Source organism: Hylaeus volcanicus, chromosome 3, assembly GCF_026283585.1.
Source record: "Hylaeus volcanicus isolate JK05 chromosome 3, UHH_iyHylVolc1.0_haploid, whole genome shotgun sequence".
NCBI classification, from domain to species: Eukaryota; Metazoa; Arthropoda; class Insecta; order Hymenoptera; family Colletidae; genus Hylaeus; species Hylaeus volcanicus.
This window is the reverse complement of record NC_071978.1, coordinates 4,255,751-4,281,069: the sequence shown is the minus strand read 5'-3', so window position 1 is coordinate 4,281,069 and position 25,319 is coordinate 4,255,751. Positions and strand designations below refer to the sequence as shown.

The window sequence follows — 25,319 nt, the reverse complement described above, 5'->3', positions numbered from 1 at the left end:
ATCCCTGGAAGTGGAAAGACGGAAGCTCCTGGCGAAGTTTACGCAGTAAATGAATCATAATTAGATTTAAGAGAAGTGTTCGAGCTGCGAAATTAAGGGTGTTCCAGTTTGGATGCGCAGAGTCTAGCATCTCTGAAATTATACGAGATGGTAACCATTCTTACTGGGTTAAAATTTTGGTATTACGTTGATATACATTACGTTCGGTAATAGGTTGAAAATGGAGAAAAATATTTTTAAAATTTGAAGCATCAATATTTCGGTATATTCAGTAGCATCTTGAATTATAACCTGTAGCCGTTGACAAAGAAGTACATCGCACAGAAGCATTCCTACAAACATCATTCATCGTCCCCATCGTCATCCAAATCTTGTCCATCACCGAAACAAGTGGTACGAGTCAATTATCTGTCAGACCATTGTTTGACGTAAATCGTAAAAGACGTAACCGTACAAGGTGTTAAGGATGACATGCCTTCTTCGAGGGCTGGCTCCCTCCCTCGAGGGATCGAAAAGGAAAAGAATAACCATTGTGTGTGGCGCGGGGGGGGGGGGGGGGCGGGTAGGGAAGAAAGGGAGCAGGACGACGGTCATTTTTCACCTTGCGGCGCGAGGGGAACTCTTCTCGTCCGCCTGGGGGGACACAATGCCGTCCTGTCCGGTCAATAATTATATTGTGCAATGAAAAATAACCGGACTTAATATTTTTACGCGCGAGGGCAGCCGCCTGTCCGTGTCTCGAGGGACGCTTGTTATTAATCGTCTCGCCAACACTGTGCAGGTCTGTTCAAGAGGGCCATTCTGATGTCTGGATCAGCCCTGAGCGCAGACGCCATTGGGAAGGCGCCCCTGCAGATCACCAAGCAGGTACCAATCTCTCCATAAATATCCACCAAACATTTGTAACTTCTCCTAAAGTTTAACTTGATCGATCGCGGTGCACGCTCACCATCTTTCATTCTGTACCCATGTTAAGGGGCGGTCATCCCTCAATCTTGGCACCGAAACAAAGTATAATAACTGCGATCATTCTTTGTCCTGTGACAATACCTGCACAGGAAGAGATGAGGACGCGACATAGTTTAGATGTCACCAGGGTATGCACTGGAGAGATTTAAATAATGAATGGCCTCGAGTTGGAGGATACTTGTTTATTTTAAATGAAAACGTGAAAATTTATATACAGTATTACTTCTCAGATTTTCTTTAAAGTTCCTTCCTCCAAAACGATAGATTTCAAACTAACAGATACAATACTTTAAGAATATTATATTTCATGACTAACTCAAGCGCGATTTATTTTTCTCAAGTACAACAAATGTAAAAGTGACACCCTCGACAAAGATTCCGTACGAAATTACCCTAAACTGAACTGTTTACTTGTTCCACCATCACCATTTTGATCCTCAACCCCCAAATTATAAATAGGCTCGTATCACTCACTCTAAATCCCACCAAAGATAAGCTCGGATCTGGGTGTTCCTCGAGCATCGAGGTATGCTCGATCTACTTTGTATTAACGGTCGACGTAAAAAGGGGTCGGGGAGAGGGAAAAGAAACGCCTTAGTCGCGACTCGAGCCCGACTAGAAGAAATATCGTTTCTTGTCGCGTCGAGGAGCAGTCGCGATCGTAGGAACGTTCATTGGGTTACTGAGAAATGGCGCGAATAATTTTTCAGGTTGCGCACGCTTTGAACTGTCCCACCAACACCGACAGCGACCTGGCGCTTTGTTTGCGAGACCAAGACGTGAGCACGTTGCTGGACGTGAAGATTCACAAGCCCAAATACGTGCCAGCATTCGCGCCGCTGATCGACAACGCTGTCATCCCGGACAAGCCTTTGAATTTAATGAAAAACTCCCAATTGTTCGGCAGGTACGATTCCAAATTCCGGAAGGAGCTTTGAGTTTAATTTTATTTTCGTTTAATATTCGAGGGACGATCTGATAGATGGATCTGAAGTAACTAACGAAATCGTTCATAATTCCATCACTGGACTCTGAAAATTGTAATCGACTTTGCATCTTCCTATGTCCAGGTTCGACCTGATGTATGGTGTCACAGAATCGGAGAAGTTTCACATCCTACCGCCGGTTGCTCTGGTGCACGGGTTACTGGACGGCCAGAGAGACGAGGTTTTGAGAGATCATGCTAAGGTTCGTGCCCCATACAGTAATTCATAAATGTTAAAGACTTCGAGAAATATATTTTCATGACAGAACAATTTGAAGCCTTTATTAAAGTTTCATCTCCACCCTGTGCAACACTGCGATACAAAGCCCATATTAAACATTTTTTTCATCAAATTTTGAGTTCACCCTACATCCAAAAAGGCCGGAAAAATGAAATGCTTGGTGATCCCTTTGAAAATAGGGTAATTTAATTAAAAAATTGTTGGAGGAAACGATGAGATAGCCCCGTGAAAATGAATTCCGCGGGACAAATTTTTGGCGCGTCAGATCCATCGAAAACTACGATAGACATTCCGTTGGGAAAGTGACGGGGATATTTCTTCGTCGCCAGGCAACGCACGAACTGGAACCAGAACTCGTTCTATCGAAGATTCTGGAACAATACGGCGACTTCTCGACTGGATTTACGAACGAATACACGACGAAGAATCGGGATCTGGTCCTGGAGGTGCTCTCCGACAGCGGGACCGTGGCGCCATTAATAATGACCGCGAATTTACATTCAAGGGCGAACCCGAAGAGCTACATGTACGTTTTCTCGCATCCGAAGGCGATGCAGGACTACTCTGGCGTAAGTACGTTTCTGTTCACACGTACCACCATCCGTTATTCTCCTCGAAAATTTATCGCGCGTTGGAGACAGTCAACGTTACCTTCAAAGAATGATTACTCCCGACTTTTAAACAAAAGCCAAGACCCGCGCCAGACGCGAATATAAATTGGACCCCATCTAACTCCGACGCGTATGAGAATTTAACCCAGCCAGAATAAAACCTCGTGAAGTTCAAGTAGACTCCGGTACAGGGCGATTTACATCTTGTCTTGACTTGCTGATAATGGATTGTAAGACTACCTTGCATGCTATTTTTCGAACCAATATCAATTTGACAACTCCCCAAATCAATTAAAATTCTTTAGATTATCATATTCCAAAAATTATGGAGATTTATTGTAAATAATACATCTCTTTCCTCTGACCTTCCCAGGCCATCCTCAGCTTCGAACCTCATTTGGATATCCCGATTCAAACACGTTCCAAATGGTCACCTGTCTCTTCCAAGTGTGGAAATTATATCGATCTAGCCTAGCTAATACACCTCTTTCCCCAGACCTTCCCCAGGCCTTCCTCAGCTTTGGACCTCATTTGGGTATCCTGATTCACTCTGAGACACGTTCCAAGTGGCCACCTGTCCCCTCCAAACACGACTCGCCTTGCCTGCAAGGACACCAGGGCTGCTGCTTCTTTTTACATCGGGTAGCAGCGCGCTTAGTTCCCTTATCCATGCTCGTGTACCACCGAAGAAACTTCACGACGTTGCACCGGTGTCTCGCACACGCCGCAGTCTACTCCCGCCCGCCTGACAAATTCATCCGGGTCAAGGATCCCGGAAGCCGGCAGAAATATTAAGGGAGCGCATAAATCGCGGCGGGCTCTTCCCGTCCGACGGTGGAAACTGGAGCACGTACGATTAGACGGTGTACTTTACACTTTATTCATTTTTTCCCGCGTCGGATTCCTCAGCGACGATGGGGAGGGGATCAGAGGAGCGCGACCTACTGGCTAGTCATTGTGTTCGTGCAAAGGGGCATGGCGGGGAGAAAAATCCCGGCTGCGAACCCATTTGGCCCCCGGCCAACTATTTTTATCGTCGCTGCGTGTCGGCCTGTTACGCTACGAGTACAGTGACCGGCGGTGTCGTTAAACCGAATGTAACAACGTTTCTGGTTTTCAACTCGGGGTTAGAGGGCTACTGGCGCCATTAGATATGAAATTTACGAACGATGGAGCCGCGGACGTTCGAGTTTGCGGTGTGGTATCGTTTAAACGTGATCACAAGACGGTGCACAGTTTGTCGGAAGGCAAAGGTAGAGGGAGAATTGTTCTTGCGGGCCCTGGGTTACGTCTGGATTATAGGGGTGGGTGTTACGGGTGATCGAGGATCTGCAACTAGGGGAGGTTATGAGCCGATTTAAGAATATCGATACTTAGGTAAAAGGGGTACCTGCGATTTTATACCTCAGAAGTTGAGTCACTTCTGCTTTTAAATTTAAAAGCGTGGACTACTTAAGTTCAGATGATCCTATATTTACCATTCCACATGGTTCAACCTGCTTTTCCTTCTTTGTTCTTCGAGTGTACATCCATTTAAGTCCCCGAATAAATCAATTCCGCGTCCATTTATGCATCCACAGTATACAGTCTCCGATTTCGCTCAATTTCGCTGTGGATCGTACGTGACTAAATAGAAGGTCTGCGTTGGGTTGTTTGACACCTGGAGGGCAGGAGAGTGAGCCACGGCTCTCCATACACCTGCAAAGCTTCCTATTATCTCAAAATAACGTAAATCAACAAGAAGCTCGAACCCCAGCCCGAGATATCGCTGAAATTAACAAAGGTTTCCAAAAGTGACCCGGGAGAAACACCCATCGAACGTATCGATTGGCCGGAGTTAGGAACCATTCTGATAAGTTACGATTGCACCATGAGACCCCGGTACCGACGAAAGTTAATAACAATGGTTTTCGAGAACCGTGGGAGCACTCTTGGCCCGTTCTTATGGACCGCAAAATTTCGGGGGAAACTGGCCAGCGCCCGAAACTTTGTTTCGATGGGAAAGTATATCGAGTGGCCTCGTTATCGTTGCAGCAACAACGGCAGCACACGGTGCACGGCGAGGAGCTGCCCTATGTACTGGGTGTGCCACTCGACGGGAACAAGTACGATCTGCGTCGGCAATACAACATCGGGGAGGCTCTCTTTTCGGAGGCCATCATGACTTGGTGGTCCAGCTTCGCCTACGTGGGGTAAGTTCTGCGGGGTAGCTCTTTCAGGATGAGTTTTTTCTAGCAAACTGGAAGGGTGGGGAAGCAACCAAACGCATGAATTGCACGAAATAAAATATTTAGGATCGAGGTAGTCCAGGGGTAGAAGGTTAAGAGTAGGAATAAAATAATAGATTGTAAAATGAGGTGTTAGAAATTGATGTAGGTTACTTTTTATTTCATAAAATTATGTAGGTTCAGTTTTGATGCAACCGGGGCAGTTTTATGCTTCAAGGCTTCCTTTATATAATCCTGCAATTAAAATAATGTCTCTCATGCAACCCTTGTATAATAATATTATCGAGTACCACAATGGCGTTGCGAGGGCCATCCTGGAGAGTAAAAAGATTACGGTCACCCTTTCCCACCTAAAAGCTTCTTCTCCCACACAATATCGTCAATGTACACAAGATGTTACTACTAAATAGGTAAAATGACTAAGTGCACGTAAAATCGCTTCCTTCATTTAAAGAATTCAGCAAACGTGTTCATACGATGAAAACAGTTACCGATTATCATTCGATACTGATTAATCACGTTTCATAACTTACAGACCAACGCGTATCCGTAATAAACAACGCAACTATACAGGGTTCGGAGACCGGACCATACAACTTACTTACGCTTTTAATTACCACGCATCGTTTAACTTGTACAGCATTTTAGTCGATGCAATTTATAATTCGGAAATTGACTTTCCCAAACGGAGGGAGGACCATTAACTAACGAGAGTTAAAAATTACTCTTTATAATTAATCGTCTGGCCTTGGACAAAGAGACGGAAAATTTAAATGCGCTCGTAAACCAGCTTTCGACACTCGTAGTTGTAAACGCCCCCTTTTCGACTTCGAATATCGCTACAGCGAGGCGAAAAAATGAAAGGAAGCGACGGAAAGAGGGGAGAGTAGCACAATGGAGAGCCGTTAACACACAATTCTGGGCCACTGATGTCGCTTTCCAAGCGCAATGGCGCTAAAACCTCGAGCTTCGAAAGCTCTCCAATCATCAGCGACGCGTTCCAAACGCGCTCGAAACCGCGCCGCGCGCACAATGTGGCAGAAATATTGCGCGCGAGCATTACTCACGTCGACGCATTGTTTACACCAGCGCCACGTGAAATTAGTAAATCCGATCGGGTTTCGCGGAATTGGGAGCTTGTCTCGCTTATTAAATAATAAATTTGAGAACCGGCTAAGCGGGCCGGGGGTCGGGAGCGGTTGGGACGCGTGAACAACGGCGTCGACGCACGGGATACATTTTGTTTTCCACGGGTACGTTCACGCGTTTACAATAAATCCCTCGGAGTTTTATAGAAATTCCGGAATAATAGGTGGGAACACGTGACAACTCGTTGCCAGAGGAGGAACAATTTAGTTGGGGATATCGCGAGGAAATTTTCAACGTCCTGAACATTCATTATCAATCCGACGGGCTGCGGGAAATATAGGGTGTCCTTGATAATCTTGCGTGAACGAGGTGATTCGTCTTCGGAGAATTGGTTGTCAGTGTGAGATTAAAATTAAATATTTAAATACGTGTTTGGTTGACGATTCAACGAAGAGTTTTTCATTGATGGAAATCAGTTTATAGAAGAAGCTTGATCGGAACAAAACAGCTGTTGATTATACTAAACATAATTTTCATAGAATTTTGTTATAAAAATATTCCACCTCGATTTTTGTAGCCTTCCGATTTGAGTGGTATTCGTGGATCACCCCGCATATACCGACGCAATTACGAACGCGATTTTCAATTTTCCGCGTCTTTGAATATTTATATTGTTCCTCTCTGACCCACTTCTGGCGACCAGTTATTGTATTCCCAAACAGAAAATGGCGCACGAGAAAGCAGCGCCTGTTAAATTACCGTTCGCTCCTCCGAGAAAAGTTGACAAAACGTTCACGCTCGAGTGTGCATTTTTGTATTTTGAGAGACGAATCGACGGGAGAGCGCGCGTTCGGTACCGTAACCGTATGCCTCGCCTCTATTTGCGCGCACAATGTCAAAAGGCCTGTTAACGTTTAATGAATAAATAAACGAGTACTTTGGCTACCAATTTACGCGATATACGGTGGCTCAAAGTCCGTATAGACGGGGCGCTGATTTTGAAATTACGATGTTCTAACAGGTTAGAGGTATATTAGTATACATTGCGAATGAAAACTCCTTTGAAAACTACTTAAAATAACCTTCTTCTTAACAAGTAATATATACCTTTACTATCATTCAGAGCTTACTCAATTTATTGGTGTGACCAAGTCTCTGTCTAGAGACCTCAGAAACTTCTCCTTCCTCTCGGTCCATTTCAACGGTATCCAATCGACGGCCAATAAAAATAACCGCCGAATTATTGTGTTTCCAACTCAGCTTTCGTACTCAATATATTAAAAAAACAAACCAGTACCGACATTTCATACGAAAGTTTATTTCCATATTCGGCGAGAAAAGATTGAAAACATTTCGCGATACTGTTCCCTGTGTGGAATTCCAAAAAAAAAGGAAATAATTGATAGAAATTTTTATTTAAAGGCGGAGCGTTTCTCCCCGCCTCGTTTGACGAATAGCCATTCGAGTAACTTTAAACCAGAGAGCTTTCCATACTGGATAAAGCACGAGCGGTCCTGTTTCGCTATCGAGCCAGGCCTCCAGCAATTTGACGCTTGTTATTCTGACGCAGGGTATTGGTGAATTAACGACCCGATGCGTCGGCCATTTTAATTTTCTCGATACAAGCAGATTACCTATATACACGCGAATTACTCGTACATTTCATTCCGACAAGGGTGGGGAAAGAGGATTTCCCCGGCAATCCACCCCGGATCGATTTGCCCGTTTTATCTTCGAAAGCGCAAAATTTCTCTCGTATTTCATCGAGCGCGAGATAATTTCAGAAAAGCAAACTACGCTGTCAGTTGCGTCTGTCAGTCGCCTCTTTTCGTCTGTCTCGTCCATTCGCGCTGCGTTTACGTTCGGGTTTCCTCGGATCCACTATTAGCGAAGCAGTTACTGCTGTTTACAGCATGGTTCCCTTATTTATTTAATACAGGAAACGTAGGGATGGATTTAAGCTTGTGCTGGTGCACGAGGATGATATAAAGGAGGTGAGGGTTGGGGAATCGAAAATTCAGCTGTTGAGAACCAGATACGCTCTCTATTAATTTCCTAAAAAATATTAATGTAGAATTGCAAGCACTGAAATTTTATCTCAAGACTTCCCTCTATTATTTACCCCTTCTAAAAATATTTCCCTACCTCCTGATCTAACACTCATCAAAGCATGCCACCGTGTTTCCACTCACTCGTTATAATTCTCACTCCCTAGTTTCATGACACCTTACGCTCCAAGAGTCCTGGAAACTTCCAAGACTATGCGACTCCATTATTCCTCCCTTCAAAGGAAAAGCTTTCTATATCCTGATCTAACGCTCATCATGCCCTCAACGACTACTCGTTAAAATTCTTAGTCCCTGTTATCATCTCACCTCGTGTTCCAAGAGTCGCATGTTTCTTGGAATCTTCGACATACGCGGCGACTCTTCCGCGATTTTCCGTGAAAACTGATACATATGCATCGCGGCATGTCGCTGGATCGCGGAGATCTGGGTCGATCCAATTAAGGAAAACAAAGCTGTTTAATGCACGCGGCCCGGAGCAGACGCCGCGTGTGCACCACGCGCTCCGTGACGCCCGGCTGATCGATATCGCGCGTGACACTGTGTCCTCCTGGTAAGAATACGACTCCCGGGGGGTGCAGCGATGCACTCGATGCATAAGCGGAGGGCGTGGCGCTCTCTGTGCGAATCCGCGACCGGAAACGTGCTGGCGACCATTAGTAGAGACCCTTTAAAAGGTTACCTCGTTTTTCTCCCGTCTCGGTGCATACGATTGCGTGATTGACACTGTGGATCCCTTTGATCGCGAACGAGGTTATATCGAGGACGTCTCTTCATCTTCAACACTGATCTCTCGATGACTTTCTTCGAAGGTTGTTACGTGGTATATGGGCCTGTTTCAAATAAATAGATATAAGTGTATAAATAAAAGCTAAATTAAATTTGGCTCGTTATTTATTCTGTTTGAATGAAATCACTTTTCGTATTAAACCGTTTTCAATTAGAATGCAATTATATGTGCTGTCGAATGAATTACAATTTGAATGAAAGTGTGTATCATGTGGCACCAATTACAGTTTGAATAAAATTATACTTTGCGTTAAATCAATTACGGTTTGAATGAAATTGCACTTTATGTCACGCGTGTCACTGTAGGGATAATTTATATTTCATGTTTAACGGAGGCTTAGTGACTGCTCGAGATCATCATTATTTGTTTAAATACATAATATGTAATACGTAATACGTAAACATGAAACCGGAATAGATAAAGGCAGTGAATTTCAAGGACGTGATTGTACTCGACTCGTTGAAATTGTAGCCATCGATGGCGGAAAATTCCTTTCCCTTTGAGATACCTGTTTCAGAGGGAAGTTTCTCGCGCGTCGAAGGTGCGAACACTAGGTAACGAGAGAAGGGTAGAGTCACCCTCTATCAAAATTTCGATATTGGGCTGGTTTTCCGATATTTGAGCGTGGGGAAACGATATTGTTCTGTGCTTGTGTCGGAGACTCGAGGTACACGCGGAAATGTGTTCTTGTAAAGGTTTACTTGCTGGGAACATGGCGCGGAAACGATTACAATTTTTCACTATTTAACGACAGCGTTTTTCTTATAGGTGACAGGTCCTGCTACTTTTATCGATGGTATTATTTCGTGTACAGCATTAGAGAGTCAACGTTATTTACAAGCTTGCAATTTAGTTGACGGCTCTCTATCGCAGGCTCAATCGATAACTCGGTTCGCCAATTCCATAGGTATCGTCCAATTCCGAAGACCAATATTATGGACAATACTCGGAATGTTAGAATTTCCAATATTGGAACGGCGTAGAGTACACCGATGACTGGAGCATTGAAAACATTGATGTATGATAGCATCGTCGAAACGTATTGATCTTTCAGAGATCTTTCGTGAAGATGAAACAAGGATCGCCATTCAATTATCGAAGAAGATGCTTAAAATTCTGTTGCCTAACAAACGACAACCTATAATTTCCCAAAGCAAATGTAATATATTTTCAAACGGCGTGCGGGCTTTAATTAAATGCGCATCAATGACTATAATATTGTAGTATCGCTAATTAAAATGATTAAAATGTATCCGAAACCCGCAAAGCAAATTAAATTCCATCTGGAATGTCGGTCTGATTTCATTACCCCGTTTGTACTCTACGTTTCACCCGTCAATATTCTGTACAGTCGATAAAGAAAGCTGTACTTGCAATTAGAACGCATCCAGCTGGCTGAACGTAGCCAGCAAAGCATTAATAACAACGCTTTTTAATTACTGAAGTAAAGCTTGATCACAGAGAATTATGCAGCGGAAAGAAGCTATTTTGATCGAATTACTAAAAATATGGCTCTCAACGACCATTTATTCTTGTCGAACCAGGAACCCTAACGTTGTGAACCGCTACCCATATCTGACTGACGGGCTGAAGGAATGGCGCCAGTACGCGATCGAATGGCCAGAGTACGACCCGCTGAATCAGACCTACTTGAACCTCAGTAAGTCTGTTACGTTCCAATGTACGTTAATCTAGATCAGTTTGTTTATTGAGTGAACCGTCAGAAATGTGTAAGCTACTACAATCTGGAAAGCCAATTGTCTTAGAGGCAGTGACGCTTACATGAAACACGCTCTTCCTATTGGTGCAGCGATACCACCGACAGCAGGCTCGCGCTACCGCTCGACTGAGATGCAGTTTTGGAACGAGGACCTACCTAACATGCTCCGTCATCCGAACAAAGACATTCCTCTGCCGATTCGACCGAAGGGGCCGCGACCGGAGATTCTTGACATAGCTGACGGGATTGGAAAGTACGCGAATGCGAGCACCAACAAGGCCTACGAGACCCAAGGCATCAGGTTGGTAGCTAGTCCGACGAGTGTAGCTTCTCACTCTTTAAATAACCACGTATTTAGAATCAGTGGATCCTTCGAGATCGTGGTGGGATTGTTGGGATTTTGGGAACTTAATTTTAACTTCAGGCACGGTTTCTGGATTCTTCCTCGCGGAGGGGTTGGTGTCTTCATTTTTGAAGTATTTTTTAACTGTTCTTTTAATTCACAAGAGATTGGATTTCCTTTCGCCACGTTTTAAAATTACTTTGTGACAGAAGACGAATGACAAGGAACCAATGTTAAAGTAGGAAACAGAATTAAGGACGAACACTTGTACAGATAAATGTAAATTTCCCTTCTAATGTGCTCGTTATCAAAGAAACATTTCTTCTTCCATGAATCTATTTAAAAACTTTGATCAAGGCTAGTTGTATATCCTTCTAGAAATACATCAGCCATAAATGGAATAACGTTCATTTGAAATGGATTTAAAGTGCTCTGCAGAAATGTCCTCAATTTGGAAAAATACTGATCATTGGAGCAGGCTGCGGGGTGGAATGCCATTGGTCCCTCTGGGCGTGACACGAATCGCTTTTCGCGTAATTATTTGTTGAAAGTCCAGCGACTCCACCTCTATTGCTTATGTAACGCGTCACCCCTGCAGTCGACACTCGAAGGGTATCAATTGATGACGTACCACGTCGTACAATTAATTAAACAACGAACGTTCCAGGACCAATACGTTGTTATTGTAAATACCAAACCTCCGTTACGCTCTGTTGCTCCCGTAACGCGGGTCTTCGAGGCATTCAATTTAACTTTCAATTATAAAAGTTCGTGCGGATGCGTTAATTGAAAAATTAAATACACTCATTTACGCGTGCTTTTATGCAAGCATGCCGGTATTGTTTTTCATCGTGGACAGAATATTTAATGAAATGTCACTTGCACCCCATTGCGTCCCCAACTCCCCCCGGCTGTCGCGAATGCTTAACTGTCTGTACGCAGCGGTTGAAGGGAATTTATTTAAACGGCTGCACAATCAGCTAACAGATTAGCAATTTAGAGTTGCCATTATGCGCGCGGCCGTGACAATATATTCGCGTCGAAAGAAGTTAATTACCGTGGTCTGGCAATTTTTCTCGCCCAAGGTAAACGTAGACGATATTGCGAGGGAAACGTTAATTTGTACCATTTCCCTCGTCGAGTTGCAGTTTCGAGAGCAGATTAAATCGTGAATTGGGCGGGTCTGCTGTTTTATACATGTTTGGCATTAATTCTTCTACGCTATATTCGTACATTACTATACAAATAAAAACAAAACATTGCTATTATTGCAACAAATTTTATCTTACTATCTTAACATAATTCTCTTTGTGATCTATATTAAATGTAAATGAACTGAAGAATATATTTCAAATAACTCAGCATAAAGGTAAGCCTGATCTTGAGGACCTCTTGCACTGTTCATTGCAATGTAATAATAACCAAAGCATCCCAAAGACGTTCCCTTTGAATTTCTCAATCGAGCCCCCATTTTAAGCTAACTATACCTCTGCTCCTGCCCTTATCGAAGGTACTCAGGACGTGACCACCATCTACTGGCATCCCAGACAACGGAGCCCAGTGAGGATGGAGCGACGACTCCAGATTTCTCCAGCCCTCGACCAGAGGAAGGAACCATCCCCCCATCGACCACGCCAAAGAGTTCTTCGGTGATTACCATGCTGACAGGGTTCGGCGTGGTGTTCCTTCTCATCAACTTCACGGCATTTCTCTACCTGTACTGCAGAAAGCAGGAGGCGAAGGACAAAGAGGTCGGTCTGAAGAGACGGGTCAGCCAGAAAGACGACTCGAGGCGCGCGAAGTCGGAGAAATACGAGAACCACTACGGCGAGCTGGGCTACAAAAGCGACAGCAAGCCGGACCTCAACGACGTGATAAAGAACGACAAAGCGTACGACAACAACTCCAACTTCGGACGACGCTCGAAACTGTCCAGACAGAACTCGGGTTCTACGATAGACACTCACATCAAAGTTAGAGAGTGGATACAACAGGAGATCGTGCACAGGTTGGTAGCGGTGTCCAGTTTCGCATGATTGAACAGTTGGGGGAGGCCAATAGCTTCGAACTATCCAGAGTCTACCTACTGTAATCGCGCGGATTCGTGGGTCGAAGTCCTGGGCGACTTGGTCGATCGCGGACGAACTCGGTCGTCGAGCAGTCTGCTAATCCAATTAGCGGTTTCGCTTAAAGACTCGTCGCTTTGAGACGCGAGCTGATTCATCGGAAGCCGAACGTTCCCGGCGTTCCGGCTGCTTTCGTCTTTCGGGGTTCCACTAACCGAGCAGAATTTACTTAGTTGGGAGTTTTCGGCTCCCAGGCTGATCTGTATGTGAAGACTGCGTTGGAAGTTCTGATACTGGAAAATTGAGGATTTGGTTTCGATGAATTGCAAATGTTAGTGACATGGTTTCTGTTCAGGAGGGGGATTCCGGAAAGTGGGTCGGGACTGTAGCTCGTTTCTAAACGAAGTCACAAATATCGAGGCGAACGGCTCGATATGGGGGTCCTTTCAATGATATGTATATATATTTCCTTTTGGTGCAACGGTGCAAGCGTGCGTGACCCCGATCGAGTTCTTTCGGGATTCTTTGGCAAAGTGTGCTCTATTCGAAGACGCGGGGGATAAAATAAAAACTATTTGGGCAAGTGTAACTGATACAGGAAAATGTAAGGAGGAGAGTAACTTAATGGTTAAAAGTTTTGATGGGATTACGTTTTCGATGGTTAGAACATGGTACTTTGAAAAATTTTTATGTAGGAATGTACAATTTCATTTAAGAAGCGCACGATGGAGTTGCAGCGATGCACCAGAGAAATCTTAAAATTTGAATACTATAAATTATCTTTTCCTGTCCACGAAGGTGTTCGCCGAGGTTCCTCCGCAAGACGCGCGAAACCCTGCAGAGAGAGCACCAGGACAAGCTGACGAAGCAACAAGAGGAGGAGAAGAAGCGTCTCGAGGAGGAGATGCTGAAAGAGAAAAAGGAAGAGCCGATTTACGACGAGAATCTCGCGCTGGTTGTGCGTCCTGGCAAGAAGTCAAAGCTCCCAAAGGTCTCGGTGGCGATCGACGCCACACCCGCGACGAGGACGGAATCGATTCTGAACCAGGTGCCAATCGAGCTGACGAAGAGCGCCGAGCCCTCCGACGAGTCGTTCGAGAGAGGCTTCGAGTTTCAGACCGTTCCTCAGGTGGTTGTCATCGAGCACCATCACTCGAAGAGCGATCCGTTGCCAATGGAAAACGTCCTAAGAAACGTGAAACCAAACTTCTCCACGCCTAGGATCTACGAGTCGGATTCAGGTAGCGCTAGCAGCCTGTACGCGAAGATTAACCCGAAATTGAAATCCAGGCTGCCTCGTTTGGAACTGGGCGTGAATCCAGAGGCATCCGTTGCAGACGAGGCGGAGGAGATTTACATAAAGACGGGACCGAAGCTGACCACTTTCGGCGCCAACAGTCCGCCGCCTTGCGACATAAACGTAACCTGCAGAGAGCCCGTGGCGGAAAGGAACTGTATCAGTCCTGAAGAGGCTCTACGGACAATCAAACGCAGGAACTACCCGAAAGTCCTTCCAGACATCGAGAAAAGGCGATCGCTGCCAGCACCTAGCAGTCTGTTCGCGCCCAAACAATACGTCCACTCGTTGAGGGACTACAGAGGTGGGCTGCAATCGTCCTCGTCCACCCATCATCCTCCCCAACCTCCTCCAAGGATATTCGGGCCGTCTAAGAGTCTGGAATTCGCGGAAGAGAGCGAGAATCACGACGAGGGAGAGTCAGTGACTACTAATCTCCACGTGGGGCCGTTGCTGAGGAGACAGGATGGTTCAACGAAAAACAACTCCGATCCCAGTATCATAGACTCCCTCGACGAGAGGATAGACAGGACAAACAGGTCCCAAGCTGGTGGTAGCGTCGACACCATTTACTCGAACCCCATGTGTCCTGTTCATGGGATAGGCCAACCGATTTCTCAGAGCATGGACAAGAACATTGGGAATCCTACGACTCTTCCGGGGACAGGGATGGGGAACCCGAATTGGTACAAGTCGCCTTCGTCTGGGAACGAAGCGGCGATGACCAGCGCGTTGTCAGAGCCAAAGATCATTGGGAGGGAGACGAGTAATCATTCTCAATTCGGTGGCTCCAACTGGGACACCAGAGTCCCAGGCATGGAACCCAGGATAGTGATCACTCCAAGGGTTGGAAATCTGCTGGGTCAAGCGAATCAAAACCTGAGTCAGACAGTGATGAACTTGACACGTGCATTCTCTGACGAAAGGGAGCCTATACCAGGTCCTGTGTACGATTCAACCCCTACGATCGGTCCACGCTCGACCGCCAGGTCCAATCCTGGATCAGCAGAGCAGCTGGAGACGGATCCCCTTACCAGGTGCATCTCTCCAGACTCCAGACTGCCCATCAACACGGAGAGAAAGGAACCAAGGATTATTATTACTCCTAGAGATCCAAAGGGATCTTCATCGAATCTGAAGCAGCCCAAGATCATCATCAAACCCACGTCCACCCTGCAGAGGACCAGGGACAACAGGAACATACCCAAAGTCTCAGCCATCCCCTCCCCAGAGGCTCAGTGCTCTCAGAGCTCCCTCGATCAGAGGGAGAAGCCTCCCCTCAAGGAGAAACCGAAGATCACGAGGATCCCTTCGATTTCCAGACGTCTGGAGGACTCATCCAGCGGAATCGAGAAGCCAACAGCCCCTGTGTACGCCGAGAAAACAGAAATTGTCCAGAGGGTGGAGGCTGTACCAAGCAAGGTCCCATACGCACCAGCAGCTGGCGATGGGAAGTCCAGCATTCCAACTTTCCTGAGGAAGGACCCTGAAAAGTCGTCCAGCACGGACTCCAGCAACGGAAACTCCAATACGGGGACGATCAAGAAGAAGCCTGTCAACAGAAAATAAACTTCACTGATGGATCCGGATTTTTTGTTGAAGCCACCTGGTTCGTGCAAGCGTCGACGAATGAAGTCGACTGGCGAGAAAAATGAGTTTGGCGGGATCTGGCGAGGATCGTTTAGGTTTTAGGACGATGAAAATTGGCTTGCTGGGACTGGTATTACCTGACGTTCAGATCCCTTGAATTATGAACAGTCTAAGCGTTATGAATTGCCAGGCGTCCCGAGGAAAAAAACGTGAACGAAATAATAGAGCGGGATCAGCTTTGTATTTAATTAATACTGCCACGTAACAGGGGGAATAACATGTTTGGTGGAGGTTGTTCTTGTCGTTGATAAAAATATAACGACGTACCCGTGACGAATGAACGCGTTTTGTTTTTATAAAATTTATCCAATTTCCTGAAAAATGGAGACGCGTGGAAACGGATTATACGCTTGATATGTTTGAAGGTTTCGTTCGAATCGGACCGGTTTATTTTTCAATTAGAGCGGAAGCTATTCTTTATTTATTTACGCCATAAGTAAAATGGATGATAAAATTCACCTACTATTTTAGGCAGATGATCAAAGGCGATACGACAGTTCTTACAATTCCAGATCGTGTAAATAATTTACTTACGAATGCTTCATGGTCTTTAAACAGATCTGTAGAAAACACCTTTTTGTACTCTTGAAAGTAGTAAAAACACTTTAAGCTTTTGTACTAACATTGGATAAAACTTGTTCGCCGACTATTCGTCCATAACCCGTCAAGACTGTACTCACGTATGCGTTAAGTATTAGTTCCTTATCTACCTTATCTCGTGCAATTTTTCTACTCTTGTATGACCGTTGATATAAATTAATTTTAAGCACAATCGCAATTTACCCATACACTTTAATTGTACTCGCACCGCCTGGAGACGTCCACGATAGTTTTGTACGTTTGTTAGCTTGTACTTGACTGAAATAAACGATTTTCGTACTCTTTTTCCAGTAGATTACCAAAGGCTGAGCGCGTCCCGAGCGAAGTGTCGCGGCGATGTTTCGGTTATCATTTTTCAGTACGCTGCCGGCGTACCATTTATCTTGCAACTTTACCTTTATCCGAGGGGGAACTTTATTATTAAGTAAAACAAAGTCTATAAGTCACGACGGTGGCCGTGCGCTCGCGGTGCCTGTCTGGGAAATGTGGGCGGACGTGAAAACGGCCAGTACACCTCGCCACTCCTCCATTCTAGCGCCGTACGCTTCGCGAATCGAATTGATTCTCGAAGTTCCGGTCGAGTAATGCGATTTCCCTGCCGGCCGATAAAGAAAACTTTATTCTCCTTGTCCTACCTTCTCTCTGATTACCTACGGAGCCGATTTGTCTTATCAATCAAACGACGGAATTGACTTTAAAGAGAATTGACACAGAAGAGAAATTTAGGTTCCTCCCTACCTGTGGTTAAAGAAGATCGATCGGGTGATTACACTCGCTGGCTCTCGCCTCATTAAATATACAACCATTTCATGCAGCTGGACGATGGAAACCGAGTTGGAAATTTGTGGCAAAGGGAACGATTTATTAAACGCTTCTCGGAGGATTAAATTATCCACGGTGGGAAGGTTTCAACGAAACTCGTACCTTTGTCATAACGTTGAGCAGTTTCGCGGAGTGTTTCATATCGTGCGCAGTATTTTCCCTCGCATTTTTATCGCGTATAAACCGACCAGTCAAGCAAACTATAACACCGATACTCGATTGAAATATCGTAATGGCCGAGCACGCGAGGATATTGTCCCGTAAAATGTGTATCGCAGCTGAAACAATAGGCTATGAGTGAATCGGTGACGTTTACAAGGTCCTTTATCGCGAGAGGTTCGCAAATATCAGCCTTCCGTCATATTTACCCAGCGATACAAATTCGTAAAAGTCGCGGACGTTTATTCAGAGCCGATCCTATTCGATGGAGAAACGACGCAAACTTTGCATCCTATTTATCTACTTCGCGCTAGGAACTCTCCAGGCGTTCAATTCTTTGCGTTCTGCCCCACCAAAGATAGACCACCCTTCTGTATTCCCGTCGATAATGGCAAGAGGAAATTTTACTCTAATACAATTTATGCTGCAATATGTAGAAGCCTTGAGAAAAACGCGTACTAAAAGGAAATCCTCAATTCTTGTTATTTATCACACACGTAACACTGACACCCAGGCAAATTTTTACCCCAAGGTTTCTAGGCTCTTCGTGTACTGCAATATCTCAGGGTAAACGGCTGGGGCTCGCTTTCTCTACTTTCGATTCATTTTTGGAGGCACTTTGGGAGGCAATCTCTAGTCCAAAATTATTACGCGCGGAATTTCTCGGTTTTAGTTAAAAAAAATAAGGTGAAATGAATGTTTGTATCACTGATTTCCTTAAATTTTAAAAAATTTCTAGCCTCTGCCAATTGCTTCTCAGCTGAAATCCCAAAGAATTCTCATGTAAATAGCGAAGAAACTGAAGGAGGAATCTCAGAAGCCACGAAAAAGGATCGAAAAAGTGTACGTCACGAACCGCGATAACCAGCGATACATTACGCCCGCGTCACAATCATCTGAAACGTGCCATTGACTGCAGCGAAGGGATTCCAGCGAATACTTGGGCTATATCTAAAGTGACACGGCGGAACATTCGCCCAGCGTCGACGCATCTCGTAATTCATCGTGATTCATTGTTTACACGTTACGGGTACACGGCAAGACCGAACGCGGACCGATGAAAGTTCGAGGCATCCACGGAATACCAAATCGAAGTCTCGGGCTGTCGAGTGTACGGATGAACTCTCGATTTGCCAGCTGGCGTAATGGCTCGGATCTGATAAATTTGTTCGACGTTTAATGGAACGGGGCACGTGGTCTTCACGAGGCAAGTTTCCATCCGCTGATGGCTCGCTTACGGCAGTTTCGGTTCGACGAAGAACGAGGATCGCAGGCCACTCGTGGAATTATTTCGCGAATGGAACCGCCACGCTTAATTACCATGCAAATATAGAAATTTAATTAAACATCTCTCCTAGGACGCGCTTTGGAGCAACGAGACAAGGGCAATTATTTTGCAAATAGCCGCTGTCTAAAGAGTTAATTTGAAAGCACCGTCGACCTCCGGTTATGAATTTAATTCACATTATACTGGCGGCTCGTATTGCGTCAAAGGAAAAGGCGAAATCGGTGGCGGGGTGCATCTGTCTAGGCGACTCCAAGTGCATCGGGACGCACACCTGCACATACGTCGCGCACGTGCGAATGCACAACGGGAAAATATATCCAGAGGCAGCGTCGAGCCAATTTGCATTGCTAAACGTCGCTTCACGTTCGATTCGCTTCTGGCTCCTTCGGTTTCAATGTTTGCAAGCGGAGATATGCATGTACTCCAGACTGGAGAGAGAGGGGGCGAGTTCCAAGGGGTGGCAAACGCCTTTATAGTCCTGGGGCCTGCTAAGATATTCGCACACGTCGACTTGCACAGTGATTCCATGCGATGACCAACTCATACGAGCTGTTGAGGATTGGAACTAAAGATACATTAACGTGATACTCTCATTTAGAAAAATAATTTAGCTTTTGGTTTGGATTTTTAGAGAAAATTAATTCACTAACAAAGCAGATGAGACAATAAAAGTACTCAATTTATATTATGTGCAAGAGGGTAGAAATACTGTCTCGACTCATTCGAGCCAGTGAATCTCGTATCGATCGAATTCATCGCCACTAACTAAGCCGTTATTTTTACTCGAGCTAGCGCGACCAAACAGTGATAAACTCTAAGAACGCGTTACATGGTTGACCGACAGCGAAACCAAGACAAATCGCTGGACGGGGCGGGCGAGCGGAAACCAAGGGAGAATCTGGAAACAGAGAAACAGGAAACGGCGAGAACTGGACCGAACGATTACCAAGCATTAGTTACGGAGAGAGCGCAAACGCAGTTCCTGGGCGCAGCAGTTTGGAAAGCTGTAATTACAAGACAACTCCTCGTTCTATGGTTGACGTGGGCGGATTAGCGGCAACGAGTGCTTACGCAAGGTCGCAAAACTATCGTCCACCGAGCGTTCAGTGAGCTTGACGAACGTGTGATTCGTTCCGGGGATGATCTACGATTAGGGGCGGGAAACAGGATCGATTGTTACCACGCTGAGATAATTGGCGGAAAATATAATAGATCAAAAAAGAGGTGTGTTTTTATTCTTGGCTTTATAGTACCCTTTGCACTCCGAATTATATTTCAATTTCGTTACCAGCGATTTAAATAAATAAAGGAAGGAACAAATTCACTTAAATATCAATTTTATTCTCACTTTTGTTGTATTCTGTTGTTTTCAAGCTCCCGAGATAAAAACTGATGTCGAGTCACACTCGACGAGCGCAAAGTTTTAAAAAACATAATTAAATCAAGATTAAGGAACAACACTCATTTACTGCATGTGGAAGGTACAAGCGTTGTTGTCCTGTTTCATTTTGTTGATTCTGTTCCCATTGTATCTAAATAGAATGGGATGCGAGGGGATGTAGACGAAACCTAGTGACTGGAGCATCGCCTGTGTGTGGAGATAAATTGGACGGCAGTAAATTAAATAACTATAGAGGAGTCTTAGAATGAAGGATCTTGCAATCAAGTCAACAGACACGAAGGATCCATCTCTGCTGCAGATTCAGCCAGCCATATCGTTGAAATGGAGGAGTTACACGCACTTGCCAACACAGTGGATTAAACGAAGTCACGAATTATGGGTACACCGAATAAGGGACTATAGTAGAGGAAAAAGAACCAGAATGCTAATATCAAGCATTAATATCGTTCACAAGGTGGTCCATAAGGTATCGACGAAATGTCTTTTATGAAAAGGTTTACCCTCCAGTGAGGGAATTATGCGAGGGTCGCCATCGCTGATCTGCATGAAAGGATCGATGGCGTGAGACTTGAACTTGGCGGTACTGAAAGCTGACGGTGCTAAGGTTGGAGAAAGTGGACATTTCGCTGTGTTATTTGCTACAGCGCCACCCGTGAAGCTCGTCAGCCTATCGTCCAGGCTCTCACGGACATCGAGGAACTCGAGGGGATGGGCCATCGATTTGTAGGTCGAGTGGTCACGTCGATAGGAAAGGTCGTTCCACTTTCGAGATACTTTTAATATATACGCCGAAGGATCGGAGAATATTATTGTGATCCTTTCGGGAGGAAGGGACTCGACCCTTCGGTCGGGTACACGTAACGTCAACCCTCTTCGCCACACAAATTCACGTCTCGGCTTGAAATATCAACCGCAATACCACGAACACGGGAGGAGGCCTATAATCAATGTCTATTAAGCCCTCGGTCGTTTCCTACACCTTCCAAATCTTCTTTACGATTTAGAATACTTGTCGATGTTGCCACTTTTTTTGGCGCACGTTAAACAAGCTCGCTGGACGAGCGAAGTTCCGTGATCCTGCCATAAATCCAGGGCGACCACTGGCTGACGCGAACGCATACATCATGAATTATTCCCGATGTTTTGATTCCGCGAATTATTCATAAGAAAACAAATGCAGGCCAGTGTAGTTCGGGCTACGGTAGGAAAGAAACTATAAATCTGTCTGGTCGTGTTTTCCTTCCCATCCCGTGAGTATCGAAAATCTTGTTTTAATTTTGTCGAGGTACGTACGCGCGCTCCCAACTCCTGTATTCCGTGTTCCGAAGTCACTTCCCAAGAATCACTTCCAAATGGATTCCGAAAGAAGGAGAATCTTAATACAGTATACCGTATAATGTTTGAAAATCGGGATATCCGTTACCGATGTTTTTCTGTTGACTTCGTATGGTACAAAAATAAAAAAGAGGATCACGTTCCGATCAAGGCATCGCTTGGTTTTAGATAAATTAGAAGAGAATAGACAAGATAGACAAGAAGGTGTTCGCAATTTGAGCCCACAATGAAACGAGATCTACACGTGTAATTGCTACTCCGTGGCGTATCCATTGACAAAGCAGGAACGAAAGGCAGCGACGAATGAGATTACAGTTGGATTATTGTATACTTGAAACAATGGGGCAACAACGCAGCCTTAATACGAAATGTAAATGCGGATCGAGTTAAGCAGCTAAGGAGATCGGATATGCCAGATCTTACAAAGCAATAAACAGTATTACAAAGCCCGTCTGCTACCGCAGAAGGATCCATCAGGGTTCTCCCTCGAGCATTGTCGATGACACTCATCGCGGTGGCGTTGCATAATTAGCGCTCTCAAAGTGCTAATCAACCTCTAAACAGCGCGCGTACATTCGTCTCTTGTTATCGTGTGCCTGTACCAGCGGTGAGCTACCAGCGAGTAGCCTAATTCCCTGCCTTCGGGCTGAGCCAATTAATAAATTTGTACCGCTTGACTGGCCACAGAACAGGCCAGCCTCTCCAGTCTCGCCTTTCGCTTCAAGGGGTATCCATTGTTGCAGAGACAATGCCAGGCTACTTGCCAGTTCGACTACCTAACTGTCCGCGGTAACGACCGAACGCGATGTCGGATTAATTAGATTTCAGAGCGCGCGCGCGCGCGTCCAAGGGCCCGCTTAATCAGGCCTGAATCCTCTCGCGAGCGGGCTGGAACGCCGACGGGCGGGTAATCGAAAAATACTCGAGAAGGAAACGCGGTACGTCCCTAACGGTCGACAGTTTCTATCGACAGAATTTCGTAATTCCCTTTTCGACGAACGCGTTCGTCGATTAACGACTCCCGCCCGCGGTTTCCGCTTTCCGATCAATTTCTCGGTGAATCGGCGAGATAACCAAGATAGCTGCCCCGAGCCGCCGTTTCGTCGTTAATCATTCGTGTCTCGATTGTGTTTCCGTGAGACGGAATTCCGGCTCGGGAAGAAATTGTAATGGATTCCGGTGGGGGAAGGGGAAGCAGGAAATTCTCGGTTGCGCGTCAGGGTGTAGGATTGTTTCTACGCCTTTGGGAACCTCGCGAATGCTGGTGAACTCTGGGAGAACTGATGGAGGATTTTTGATGTCATCGAGGGGACGGAATCGGTGTCGGAGTGGAATTGTTTGAAGGAGGATGGTTGTAGGTGACTTGAATATTTTAAGAATAGTCTTCTAGTAACAGCGCGCACTGCCTTATCCAAGACTATTCTGCCGTGCCAGCAGAGTCACCTGCCTTATCGATAATTATTCTACGTTACCTCTTCTTCTTCTCTATAGAAAATAAGACACAGATACCATTATTATTTCACAATAATTAATTTTTAAACGTCACTTCTGCAAAAGAACAATTCAGACTGACTGGAATAAAACAAGTGGAACCAAAACACGAACGACGCTACTTTCACGCGACCGCATTTCCGTGTCACCAGTTTTTCGCGTTCCACGTCGAGCAGCGGCCCTGTCTGTTCACAGTCCATTATTTTCGCACGTTAAAGTCAGGGGACGAGAAGAGAAAACGAAGGAAACGCGCGATCCTGCAACGCGGTTTTCGACGACGGCACGATTACCGACAAAGCTCGATTTCGTAATCGCATTCCGAGAGGGGCCGGTGTTTCCAGCGACATATCCACAGACGATATCGATTATCGGATGTTCGACTGATTAAATGCATCTGCGGGGCGTAACGTTTTGGCCTCGAGCTCACCGTTAAACGATCCGGTCTACTCGTAAATCATGGAACACTGCATTTCGACCGTCTCCTTTTTTTCCCTCCCCACCGTAGACAATGAAATACCGATGAACACGAGATTTTCCTGGATTTAATTAGCTGCCACCGATTAGGAGGCACCTGTGGGGCCCTAACTGAATCCGAAATCGTGGCACGAATCGATCGATCGGTCTTTCACGCCTTGATGTTTGCTCCATAGGACAGGAAGATCGAAGCCCAGCTGGCAAACGTTGCAACGCGTATACACGCCAATCAACCCTTTTGGCACTGCAATTAACTGTAGCTAACACGTGCTGGGTGCTTAATTCAGCGCTGGGTCTATCATTGAGCCCGCTGTAGCAATGACACAAAAGTGATACAATGACTACGAATGCTACGGAAAAATAAACTATGCATTGCATTCTCGAGAGCTGTGATTCGTGGATAAATTCAATCCTAAAGAAATTGCGAGGCCTGACAACTAAACAGACGTAAACTCCCTGTACCATTCGTTTCCTTGCGTTGTTATTTTTATTTTACTTCAGAAACAGTGCGTCTACGGCAAAAGTACTCCAGTATCCGAGTTTATTCTTTCTCAACGTTTCCCGCTGAATAATACTGCTCCACATTCACTGGCGAATGGTCCGTCATCCATATCGTATGTTTAAGCGTAAAATGTATTTCATTCTGAAATTAAATTTCCCCGGTAGCTGGAAACGGACACTTCCTTCGCTTTGTGCCCTCACGTTTCATTGCAGGGGAGGGGGGGGGGGGGGGGAGCCTCGTAAAAGTATGTCTTATCTCGCCAAGGGTAAGTACCGTTTGACTGCCAAGTTATACGAGATCATATCTGGAAATGCAGTTCTAAGGTCAGCCTTCGAATAAAATTTTGACGACCGCTAATTTACGAAACGATGTTATCTCGTTCGTCGTTGCGATCGATCCGCCCCTAACTTGTCCATTTCGGGCTCCAAGTGTTCGAAGAAACTTCATGCGATCGCGCAATTTAATAATTGAATCCCCCAGGAAATTTTCCCAATCAGCGAACGTAAGCCAACGTGTCGTTTATTTTTCGGTAACATGCCCGATAGAATTTCCGGAAATGTTATTTAACAAATAACAAACCTACGAATTTATTTAACCTCTTTCGCCACCAGCTGATCAAATATTGCTTTTGTGAAAAAAATAATGCAACTTCCAAAGCTACCAGTCACTTTATCGATACCTGTATTTAATAAATTCTACGCATTTAAGAGCGCAACTACCACAAAAAAAATTCCTTGACGTCCGAGAAACGTAAATTACGCGAAGTCGGACAACAAAGTCCGACTTATCGCGCAGAATTCCACTGCGATCCAGGGGCAGGGTCGTATCTTCTCTCGCGGCGGGATTCCAGCGTTTCTTTCGTCACTAATTAATACAGAATGCAGGAAATCCCCCATACGGCGATCGAGTCTAGGGTGCTGCTGAAGTAAAAAGGTTGATGGCGAGGGGGTGGGGGGGGGGGGGGGAGGGGTGGAAGTGAAGAAAAAGGCTAAAGAACGCAACGCTGCAATTCCGTAGACACGGTCGTCGTTTATCTATAATGAAATCTCCAGCGATATTTTCATCGCGGCGACTCGGCGATGCTGTGAGCCATTCGAATACTGTGAATCGAGCTAATGTTCCCTCGGTTCTAATCCTGCCTCTGAACTTCTGATTGCGACCAGACGCCTTTCTGCAGCTCTTCGGGAACCG

General features: G+C 45.4%; 1 protein-coding gene across 5 annotated transcripts in view; it reads left to right on the top strand.

Annotated features, from left to right (window-relative positions):
- LOC128873750 (uncharacterized) overlaps positions 1–16,918 on the top strand; it is a 75,396-nt gene extending 58,478 nt beyond the window's left edge. For all 5 annotated transcript variants that reach the window (XM_054117558.1, XM_054117554.1, XM_054117555.1 and 2 more), the window contains exons 6-14: positions 782–867; positions 1,680–1,876; positions 2,040–2,157; positions 2,525–2,764; positions 4,841–4,998; positions 10,524–10,639; positions 10,790–11,000; positions 12,553–13,050; positions 13,907–16,918. In XM_054117558.1, coding sequence (XP_053973533.1) covers positions 782–867; positions 1,680–1,876; positions 2,040–2,157; positions 2,525–2,764; positions 4,841–4,998; positions 10,524–10,639; positions 10,790–11,000; positions 12,553–13,050; positions 13,907–15,974 — 3,692 coding nt within the window. In that variant the 3' untranslated portion in view covers positions 15,975–16,918. The remainder of the gene's footprint in view (positions 1–781; positions 868–1,679; positions 1,877–2,039; positions 2,158–2,524; positions 2,765–4,840; positions 4,999–10,523; positions 10,640–10,789; positions 11,001–12,552; positions 13,051–13,906) is intronic.
- Positions 16,919–25,319: the final 8,401 nt, after the last annotated feature.